The 12,237-nt window shown below is 37.6% G+C and overlaps 1 protein-coding gene across 1 annotated transcript in view; it reads right to left on the bottom strand.

The window, feature by feature from the left end:
• Nucleotides 1-12,237, bottom strand: part of exoc2 (exocyst complex component 2) — a 279,000-nt gene that overhangs the window by 97,903 nt on the left and 168,860 nt on the right. The window contains exons 13-17 of the mRNA XM_048609069.1: nt 11,218-11,342; nt 4,833-4,901; nt 4,539-4,696; nt 2,843-2,964; nt 337-398 (exon numbers count right to left, since the gene is read on the bottom strand). Coding sequence (XP_048465026.1) covers nt 337-398; nt 2,843-2,964; nt 4,539-4,696; nt 4,833-4,901; nt 11,218-11,342 — 536 coding nt within the window. The remainder of the gene's footprint in view (nt 1-336; nt 399-2,842; nt 2,965-4,538; nt 4,697-4,832; nt 4,902-11,217; nt 11,343-12,237) is intronic.

Below are 12,237 nucleotides of genomic sequence, written 5' to 3' on the forward strand. Positions count from 1 at the left end.
TCCAGACCCGAAACGTCAGCTTTCCTGCTCCTCTGATGCTGCTTGGCCTGCTGTGTTCATCCAGCTCTACACCTTGTTATCTCCTACACTATGGAGACTTCTTCCCAGCTTCCCCTAATGGAAGCAACTGTGACAGATCGGACTCTAGATTCTAGCTGAATAAATCACAGTGTAATGGATAACATTAAAGAGGATTACTGTCAATGGAATCTAGGTCATTCTCTCAGGCCATTCCTTTGAATACTATACACATGTTTTATTTTTAATCAATAATTAACACCATTTTAATCTCACAAGAAGAGGTTTTAAAATAATCAGACCATCATTACTACTAACCAAAGAGGTAGTTCCTTCATTGTCAACAATCCAGTCTTCTTTTTCTGCAAGCCTCTTTACATCTACACATATTATGAAAATAAAGGTTTGTTTAAGTTTGAAAGATAAATGTCTATTTGAGATCTAGATTAATCTGTACTGCAATTTCACAAATTATAGCTTTCAATGTAACTGGCGCAACAAAGTTTTACATTTCCTTAGCAAAACATACCATCTTTAAGGTAAATATCTAGAGAAGGTAAATAAATGTAAAATCACCATAGTCCTACTGGACCATAGGGCTGCTCTCTCATTAGGAAGAGACAACTGCTGCCGACTTAATCAGTGGCTCACTTTGCTTCAGACAAGGGGAGAGATTCAGAAGGAGACTCCTTCATGGTAACCTCAGCCAGTATGGGAATTGAACTCACACTATTGGCATCACTCTGCATCACAAACCAGCCATCCAACCTATTTTCAAATCTTGTATAAACAATACCATTGTAATAAGATCAAAACTGCATATACACCAACTTTAGAGAAAACATTTCCATTTCATCTTATTCTACAAGTGAGACAACTGTAACTATTTTATTTCCTGTCAAAAACTTTTTGATTATATTACTATGAAGGTGTTTCCATTATTAACATTCTTGGAGCATTCATGTTTAAAGCATTGTGAAGTTACTTCATTTGATGTACTGAGAAGATACAGAGACTTAGTTTTTTCTAAAAAGGCCACAGACAGGACACTGCAGATCACTTCAATTAAAAAAAAACTTCACTTGTAATCAAGTGAGGTAAGCTAACTGCTTGAATCTATTTACTGGAAGTCACGTGGCTGAATTTATGGATGTCAGTTGTGTGGATATTTGATATTTTTTATGGAGATCAGTTAGGGTATAGCCTGAGAAGAGACAGGAACACCAGATCAGCCTTGGCACCTTTATGAGAAACCCTCCTGAAGATCTCGTGTCAGAGCTGAAAAACCAAAACAGATAATCTTCCTGAAAGGCTTCCAGAATACTTCCTCATTGTATCTCCAGAGCAAACTATGTTGAAGAGATAATAGGTCTAAATTAAACTCCATCTGCCACTCCTTCACCCACTGGCCCAATGGATCAAGATCCCTTTGTAATCTTCGACAACTTTCCTCACTGTCTCCTATACCAAATTTGGTGTCATCCACAGCAGGGGTCATAAAGGGCTCAAAACATTAACTCTTGTTTCTCGAACTACAGATCTGCTGAGGTTCTCCAGTCTTTCCATTTCCCGCCTGTGTACCACATTCTGATGTGTATACCAGGTCTGAGCCACACCAGGAGTTGGATCCAATTGTGAAAGGCAGTTCTGGATGGCAGTTCCTATCCAGAAGTTACCTCGAGGGGAAAGTAACAAGCCAGCCCGCCTTTGTGGCTCAGATTAATTTTCAACAAATTCCTGGAGAATGATGTAGTGTCCATCTAAGACACAAAGCAATGTACACTTTTGGGAGACTTTTGGTCATGTTAGAAGTTAAATGAAGAATCTCTTTTCTGCATTAAAATAGAAGTTATCTACAAAAAGAAAATAGTGTGTTTAGTCATTTGTTACCGTAAAAATTTTAAAACAAGATTTTGGGAGGTCATTCTTTCAGCTATTAATTGGAATTTCATTTTAAATGCTATCGTTCCTGTGGAGATTGTAATGGTACGATTAACTAAAATGGCAAACAGGAATTCAGATAGTACTTTAAAAGCCTCAACAATAAGGCTTCCATGATTCAATATATGTCATGGTGAACTATGTGAATAATACTTCTGTACCTGTTGTTTTTTGAAAAAATTTAAATGTTCAAATAAAGAAAACCACAGATATGTAGGCAAATGCTTCTGGTAGCTAATGTTCATCCTTTAACGCAAATGGCCAAAATGGGTTAGGTTAATTACAAAAAAAAAAAAACTGTCCCAAAATAGTTTCAAACATTAGGCAGTAAAACGTCACAAATAGACCACGTTTGCAATTTTAATTTCTGGTAGTAAAGCATATTTACCAAACACGTTATTTGCAAATACACCTATTGACTGAAACCAATCAATATGCTGTATTATTCTTTAAACATATAACCAAAGAATTAATTAGATTATTCATGTGGTTTGCATCCAGAGCTTTGAATGTGATTCTTCTGTTTCAATTTGCATTAACTTATATATTTAGCATTGAAGTATTTAAAATTTTCTACTCTACACCTTTCACTTCTTTCCTACCACACTCGGCCCTTGGATTGCCTAGCAGGCGCTGCCAAATCCAGTACCATAATTTGCTGCAAATATGTTGAAATCCATGTTGTAGAAGAATTGCTGGTACAATGCTCGCAAAATTACAGCAGCGGATGGGAGCCAAAGAGAAAATTCCAGTGTTTACAGAGGCTGAGTTTGCTCAGAATTTGCCCTTACAATAGCCTGACACAGGTCAGGATTTGCTCAAGGTCAGGAGTAGGAATAAGAACGGGATGGGAGAAATTAAAGGGTATGCCCTTTATTCTTACCATCGGCTGTCTGCTGCAATGTAATGATCAAACAATGCACTCGTAAATCTAAAATTAGCTCCTGGATTGCTTGCAGGAGATCATTTGGTATTTCCAGTGCTGTCAAAGACTCATAGTTAATTCTGTAATTCAACCAAAAATAAATAAGTTAGGAATAGAACAAGATCTTCAATTCAACAATAAACTGACAGCAAAATTATGAAGGCACGTTCAGTACAATTTTCAATATAGCTAAACTAAGGTACAAAATAATATTGTCAACCTCCAAGGAATCCAGAATGAATCACGGAAAGTGGAACCCACAGATTTTAAAATAAGTGAGGGCCATAAACAATATTGGGAAGACAGTCAAATATGATTGCAAAAAAATCTCACTCATTCAACAGAAGGGTGTATCGTTTACTAATGCCAAAGGAAAAATTACAAATGCTTGTGTGATTACACTCTAGTACAATGGAATGGAAAGTTTGCACTTGAAAACTCAAACGAGCATCTTCATCTGCGCAGTTAAGCATAGGTAATTGGTAACAAATTGAAAATAATGGTCAGTTATTGTTTCAGCATGATTCAGTTCCTGATTATCCAAAGCTGCCATTTTAATACGATCAGTGCCACAAGGAAAACAGATACACTTTTAAAAAAACAGAAGACTGGAGTTGATTTCATTTGATGCTAATTTTACACAGTAAATAAACATACTTGATAAATGGTCAATTAAATATTTGGTTGTTTTAACTAATAGACATTTTTCAAAACAGTATGATAGTTCAAAGTAGGCACACACATTTCACTTATAACAACTAGCGTTTCTAGTTTTCACACATTAAAAAAAATTAAAATTTGAAGTGGAAACTATTGCCTTCCTCACAAGATAGTTTGTAGTGTACAAGATCCTCAAATAATATTAAAGATTTTCCCTGATTAAATAAACTCCATACAAAATCTCTGGATTGTGTTATACATAAATTAATGGCTATTAAATTAATAAACTAAATGGAAGAAAGAAAGAGGCAATCAGAAACTATTTCTTTTCAAAAAAAATGAAAATTTAATTGACAAGAGTTTCCATGATGATGAAACTGTTATGCTCCTAATATTTCTTTTTTTTTTTAAATGATGTCAGAGCACTAGTGAGTAAGTGAATTCTTTCAGAAATATACATGCTCAATCTGCCATGCCACTATCTGTTAATCTCAGCTTCATGCCATTATGTGCAATGTCCTAGCACTGTCAATACAAAGCCCTGCACACATTTCTCAGCAGCTGAGTTGAGCATGCCTCCTGGAGACCCAGGAACAGACTACCTGCTGACAATTAGATACAGGTATTGACTCGATAGAGATCAGAGGGACCGGTGAGAAAATAAAGGGAACCACACTCGCACAAAAATCAGCTTTCGACTGGATAATTTGAAACTGGACAGTTGTAGTTCTGTGCTGTGAAACTTTCGACATGATCTTTCAAGCCACAGCCACAACAGATTCAGAAAGTTAACTGAATAGTGCAGTACTTTAGAAACTTAACATGCAGTATAGAATAGGAATGTCATGGCTACACATAAACAAATACCTTTGCTTCTTCAATAACGTAGAGTTTGTCAAAATTTAAGTTTTCAGATGCTCATGTTTCAAATTGGAGCAACGTACATGCATAATTTCACCATCAGATAGCAACATCACTTAAAGCCATTGCTTACCTCATAGTATGAATAATGTGGGTTAACCACTGGCCTGAAAGTTCCATTTTTGATTCCCATCCTCCATGTTGCCTGAGCTCAATGTCAGATAGGCTGGATGGAAGAAGAGCTCCTCGAATAAGTTTCACAAGTGAATTTATGATCTCTTGAATCATTTTCTACCAAAACAAAATTCAAAGTATCACTTCTGCTAGTACACAAGGGTTTTTCCTCTCTTGTTTTAACAAAATGAAACAGTTTACTGTCAGAAAATGAATAAAACAATAAAACAAATCAAATGTAACTTTTTTGTACCTTGAAGTCATTTTGTCGTGATCTTGCATTTTTCTTAAATTTCTCAACTGAACCTGATTTTTCACCTGTCTTTAATCACAAAATAAAGATTAAGCACAGGCCATAGTGCTAAAATAAACGTACCAATAAGGAAAAAGGCTACTCCATAGAAACAAAAGCTATTTTCAGAATATTTCATACCACTTCTACTGTAGTAGAGCAGAATTGAAATACATTAAAGAGTTTTCTAAAACAGTGCCATAAACTCATAAATGTTATATATTCACTGAACACATACTGACACCTACTGGTCATCTATTAGCATTTTCAACAGTTCTACCAACAGTTATCTCAGCTAGGTAGCAATACAAAAGGCACCAAAAAGCAAAAGAAAACACTGATCAGAGCTTACATTGCAGAATTTTGTTTCTGCAGTTCTGAGGATAAAACATTTTAGAATTAAGAAATGTATTTTTTGAAGGAGGAATTTAACAGAATGGATAGATCCAGATCTAAGAGTTTGGTTTATCTTGATCTCAGGAACAAAATTGAGGAGCAGAGGTAAAACTTTGTGGCCCACCCATAACTGTGGGGCACACAACCTAGAACAACTCATTAGCTCACGGCCTTCCCACCCCCTCTTAATAGATCTCTTGCCTGTCTCCCTCATTTTTGTCACTCACTCATCATAACCTGCTCCACTCCAGCTTCCAAAACCATCTCCTATTCTCACCTCCATACTTAAGTCCCAATCATTCTCTGCCTAAAAAGCCTAGGCTTACCTTGATCTGGTATCCAGGAAGCTCGTGGACACAGTAATGTCCATTACTGAGATCCACCACTGCCAGGACTCCTCAGCAGTTGACCGTAAAATCGGTTTGCAGTTCTTAAGGCTGAGGTGAAACTTACCTTTTTAAGGCTGTCCCCAAAGTATTATCACGGTGTGCCCTTTTTATCAGAGAGTCAGGAGAACAGTGAACATTACGCTAATATGCTTGTCCCCATCCACAACTCAGGCCAATTCTTAGTCAAGATCAGTCTTTTAAGTCGTGTTATTCAGAACAGTTAAAAATATAATCATACATTTCTTCATGATAGCGACAGGCTATCACCGATTAAAGGTACAGCTTGGAAACTTTAACTTACTTTTACAAAAGTAGGAAATAGGTATACCACAGCATTCTACAACATTCAAAGCCACCAGCTAATCATCTGACAAAGAAATCCATCATCACATTTAAAAATACATATGTAGGCTCTTTGTTTGCAGTGATAAAGTGCGTACTTCCTCCACACTATTAAGACACCTAAGTCCTAAAAACTGATGCTGATGGAATCAAGGCTTTCATAGCCACAAGTACACAGAGAAGGCTTAACCAGCTAAAACTGCTTAGCTGACCAGCACAGAGCACTCTGTGTTGCATGTCCATCTATGGACCACCGTCTGTTAAGCATTGGCTTGCAGTGTTTCTGAAGCTCGGTGAGCAGGATGCCAGGTCCCAGTGCCAGGATCCACTCTTAAGCCAGCCTCCTCACAGTACTGCTAATTGATCTGGTTCAAATCTTGGACCATGGAATCTGCCACAGAGGAGTGACTTGGCTTCTAACTGCTTTGTGCATCATGGTATGATTGAGACCCCAAACAGACCCCCTTAGTTTCCCTCCCCCACGAGACAGTCAGTTTGCTCTTGAAAAAGAGATAACACTGATAAATGACTCAACCAATAATAAAGTGCTGGCAATGCCCTCATATGTGAATGACCAACACACACACCTTTTGCTGCCAGCTTAATTATAAAAACATCACTAAACATAAACTTTAATTGCTTGCAGGATTTTCGTGGTCAGTGCTTTCTTCACACTGTGGCAGCCAGCAAATCCTGGAAGGCAAAGCCAAGGGAAATATAAAAATGTAAAAGAAAATATTAGTTCTAGATCTAGAAATTGTACAATGAAGTGATAGTCCTTCCAGACAAGTTGAAGTTTTGAATTCCAGCAAAACATGGATATAAATTCTTGTGTCCAGTTTAAAGTATAACTTAAAATTATGTAGCATGAAATTGATTTGGTTTAAAAACAGCCATTGGGGAGGTGGTAGCTGACATATCATCAACTGAAGAGAAAGACAAAGAGACAGTCAAGAGAACAGTTAATCAAGAAAGCTTGCATTTTTGATTGTAAAATAGATTTCTTAAAAAAATGAATGATGGTGTTGGCACATGTATTTTTTCTGTTCCTTGTCCATCTAAAAGAAATTATTGAACATCATCCAAGAAGTTTTTAAAAAAAGTTTACATTTCCCCAAACATTTGGCTTCCAAGATTTTCTGGCTGCCACCTTCCTCTTGGTTTTTTTTTGCATACGAGCAGAGCTCGGAACATTTCGGCTCTCTTTGTTTTTTCAGGTGATGCTCATGAAATGCAAAAAGGACTCTTCATAAGTTTGAAATTCCTTACATAAAACTACAACTGCTTCTTCAACATTAATGTTCTAAGCCAGTCAGTGAAATTAAAGCTCAAGACCAAAAGAAAAATCATACAAATGACCAACCTTAATGTTTAGGGTTAACAGTGTGGAGCTGGAGGAACAGCAGGCCAGGTAGCAGAGAAGCAGGAAAGTTGGCGTTTGGGTCGGGACCCTTCTTCAGAAAAAAATTCCTGCTCCTCTGATGCTGCCTGGCCTATGGTGTTCCTCCAGCTCCACACTGTTATCTTTGACTCCAGTATCAGCAGTTCTTACTATCGCTTAACGTTTAGGGTGTTTTCCCTATCTAATCACATGCTGCAGCAACGTAGCAGGGACAAATGGTACAATATACCATGTCTTGCTGCACCAACTTAATATGTATTGTAGAGCTGTGCAGGCCTAGTTATAAATTAAGTACAAATGGAGCAATTTAATAAAATAGTGAAGGTACTATGTTATTGCATCAGTTTATCACATTGTCATCAGCAATGTTTTTAACTACATGGGATCTCAAACCACATTATGATGCTTCCTCATCTCATTTCACCTCACTTCAGCATCTCTCGGCTCAAAAGGTTCAATCAAACTATTTAACTTTTTTTTTTCCTTTTTTTGTTTGTCATTGCTCCAACAGCAGCTTCTAAACCTAAGTTTCAGGAAGAGGTTAGGTGGTTGTTTTTGACTGGTGCAGACTCAATGGGCCGAACAGCTTTTTCTGTGCAATAGAAACGAATCTAAGAATTTCCTGGTGTTAGAAACACACAATCTAAGATGTGTCAATGCAAGAAGCTCTGTGCAATTTACTCATGATTTCGCTGCTAATGCAATATCCAATGCGTCTCATAGGGTAAAGAGTTCTGTATCGTATTCTGGTATTAGCTCTATATTTTTATTTATTTAGTTGTATGGCAGTACAGAACTTGCATAATGCTGAATTTTGTCAAAAATTCTCATCTTGCACTAATAAGGACAAATTACAAGAATACCAATTCAAGGGAAAACCAACATTTATACTGCACGAGGAGATGGCTAATTGGTTGGCAACTGATAGAGATGTTGCCATGGACAATGCGCCCATTAAGGCTGATTGGCAGTTAACCAGACTTCGTGTCTGTTCTAAAATTTAACGTTGATAGACTGGTCAGGGCATTGTTCTAAAATGAACCAGCAAATGATTCAACAAAATGTGTATTATTTTTCAGCAATTTATTCATTAAGAATCATAGTATCAAGAATCATAGAATCCCTAACAGTGTGGAAGCAGGCTATTCAGCCCATTGAGTCCACACCAATCCTCTGAAGAGCATCCTACCCAGACCCTCCTCCTGACCCTAACCCCACAATCACACATTTCCCATGGCTAATCCACTTAACCTACACATTCCTGGACACTATGGGGAATTTAGCATGGCCAATCCACTTAACCTGCACATCTTTGGACTGTGGGAGGAAACTGGAGCACCCAGAGGAAATCCATGCAGACACAGAGAGAGCGTGGAAACTCCACACAGCCGCCTGAGGGTGAAACCGAACCCTGGGGTTCCTGGCGCTGAGGCAGCAGTGCTAACCACCGAGCCATCGTGCTGCCTGTACGAAATTGGTAAAAATTGATGTAAATTGCTGTACAGCGCAGAAAACTGGTGGTTTCAATGAGAGCCAAATTGGCTGCTTTGCGCAAGCAAAAAATAAGTGGTTTAAAAAAAAAAGTGCTGGAAATAATTAGAAGGTCAAGCATCTTTTAGCACAAGAGAAAAAATACTTATGTTTAAAGTAGATTATCTTTTCATCTGAACTGGAAAACAATAATTGGCATGACACGTTTTGAATGATGCACAGAGGCAGAGAAAGAAGGAAGAGGATGAATGACCCAAAATGAATGCCTCGTAATCAGGCAGAAAATGAGTCAAAATAACAAGATAGATGATAGTGACCGGCAAAAGAATATGGTAATGGGACAACTAAAGAAACAAAGGTGGTCTAGAGCTGTAATCAGGCACTGCAGGATAATTATCAACAGTTGCCGTCAGAATAAAAATGGTCAGAGACTGTTGAACTCAATGCTGATTTTGAAGGGCTGGAAAAAAAAAGAAAGAGTCCAATCGAAAGATGAGGCACTGTTCCTCGAGTGTCATTGGAACATCACAGGAGACCAACGAGAGAGAGATCAGAGTGGGAGTAGGGCAGAGAACGGACATAACGAGCAATCAAAAATGCAGGATCACATATACAGGTTGAATGGTCGTCCTGCAAAGTGGCATTTTGTAGTCCTAAAGCAGAAGTGATCACATTATGAGCAGGGCATACAGTTTACTACAGAGAAGCACAAGCCTTTGAGCTTAGACTGGCTTTTAACATCTTCAGATTATAACCACTGCATATTTCAGACAGCAGCTGTTATTAACAACTCTGCCATTCTCATTTACATTTCCTCTAGATCCCCACTTTGCTTTCTTCCCCCTCCCCCTAAATTGTCCCATTACCCTTTCCTTTGGGATTGCACCATTTCTCCACTGTCTACCCTCTTACTGATCCATCCTGCTGTTCTTTCCATCCCGCTGTTCTTTCCCCACTTCTGTACATCAGTTCAAGTTCCAGCTTTTTCCAGTTTTGCTGTAAGATAGTGGCTCTCAAATGTTAACTTTCGTTCTCTCTTGACAGATGTTGCCTGACCTACTAGGTAGTTCCAACGTTTTCTGTCTTCAAAATTTCCCTCAGCAAACAGTGGGAGACCTCATAAAAGGTAACAAAAAGAATGCCTGATTATCACATCCTACCATGGGATATGGAAAAGACCAATGAAATCAATTTACTGACCAAATAATAGTGATTTCACCAAGTCAGGAATTCAGAGTCAGCACAACTCGGCTCTCTAGCTGCGCAGGGAAGGCTGCCAAACACATGAACAGAACCAGAAACAGAGTTAATGTTTCAAATCCAATATGTCTCTTCTTCAGGATTCTGAAGGAGTCATATCAGACCAAAAACGGTAATTCTGTTTCTCTCTCCACAGATGTTGTCAGATCTGCTGAGTTTGTTTCAGATTTCCAGTATCTACAATACTTTATTTTATTTTACTAAAATTCAGCCTAAGGACTAGAGCTTTTAACATTATACCCCATTTATACAAAAAAATTTCATAACAGAGATGAGATGAGGGACTTAGGGAGCCATATCTACTGCCAGCCATCTACATGTATTCTTAGTGCTTAAACACTGTCCATCTTCCTTTGTGAATGGCTCCTCATCTGATGCAGAAACATATATATGAACACAGAGATAAATGGGTGCAAGTAACACTCAGCACTAAACTATGGTACAGCACGACATAGGCAATTTTTATCTTAATGCAAGCAGTAACAGTATTCGTTTTTAAATTAATGCAAAGCCATCACCACAGAATACCAATGTGACTCTATCCAAAAGAAATATCGGATGTCCCAGAACTGTTCTAATGCACTGGGTTTCGAGTTGCAAAGAGCACCAAATCATCCAACGTTTTCTTTTCACAATTCAGCCCGTTTGTTACTACAAACAAAACATAAAATGAGCTTTAATTTGCCAGAGAAGATGCTCACTTCACCTTAAAAATGCAGGAAGGCTGGCTTATTTTCTGCTGAACATTGGGACACTGCTGCCAATTTTAGTGCCTGGCTGACTTAGCTCCCTCAGTTCTGATTGGCATTCAAATCTGGACCTGCTGGTCTGTATGGTTCTGCTACACTCTGCCATGGCTAATGAAATCATTAAGAGAATGCATAACTTCAATACCAGCTATTTGGAGTCCTGACTCCAAAAGTGTGTCCCTTCAAATATGGAGCATAATTTTTTCACAATTATTTTCTTAAAAAAGTCTTTCAGAGCATCTGTTCAGGCAATGTTAATCATGTTATCCAATGCATAAAGGTTTTAAATTAATCAAGGTCAAACAATATAGATGTACCTCACTGAAAAGGCTGCCATTCACATAGGATATCCAAAGTTTCCAGAAATTTGGCAGTTGGCTTATAACAATTTCTGTCAGATTGTCAACAAAGGTGACAGGCTGAGGGGCTTTAAAACGCCAAGCTACAAGAAAAAAAACTTGAATTTATAAATTGCTTATTTGCATACATGTAGTTTAACAATAACTACTTTTTAAAGACACAACGTTAAACCAATAATCTTCCTTCCTGTCATTAGATTATGTCCAGAATACACGGTTGACACTTCATAATATTTATTCCCTCATAACATATTCATTAGAAATAAAATTGAAAATCTCAATTACCCTGCTCAGTCAGGAAGGCAGGTTAATCTAATCAGTGGTATTCTAACCCAGGCACATCCCCTTATTCTACTTCAATTATGCAGTTGGATTCAAAAAAAAGGATAAAATATCCCTTTTTGATGGAAACAATTTTCATTGTGAAAATCAATGTTACTCTTGTCATGCATCCTGTATTGCAGAAATTATAAATTGGTATACATGCTTTTGGTACACATGATTTCTACATTGTTATACAAAATTTGCTTAATTACTGTTCAAATTCACAACTTCAACAAAGAGTGAGTTTACGTCAAGCAAACCAGTAACTGTAGTAAAGTTTGACAGGATATTTGAATTCGGGCCTTATTAGCGTCTTACTTTACAACTCAATGATTTTTAAATGAAGAATTTAAACAATGGTAAGTGCTTTCCTCATTGAAGTGCTAAATATTTGACTGGATATTCAATGATCCGAGACAGATTGCATTATTAGGTTAGAAATTATCATATTTATCACTTGTAGCACATCAGATTGAACAGTAATTAGAAAAATGTCACTTGGCTTCAAAATTGGAAAACACTTTTCACTTCACCTGAATGTAGCAACTTTGCATTATTTCCATATGTCTCTAATGCTAGCATAGCATGTTTCTGGCCACTTTAAATTCTCTTATGCTGGATGCCAGGCGATACATACAAGTGATATGTGGAGAC

The sequence above is a fragment of the Rhincodon typus genome, chromosome 2 (assembly GCF_021869965.1).
Source record: "Rhincodon typus isolate 14 chromosome 2, sRhiTyp1.1, whole genome shotgun sequence".
Lineage (NCBI taxonomy): Eukaryota > Metazoa > Chordata > Chondrichthyes > Orectolobiformes > Rhincodontidae > Rhincodon > Rhincodon typus.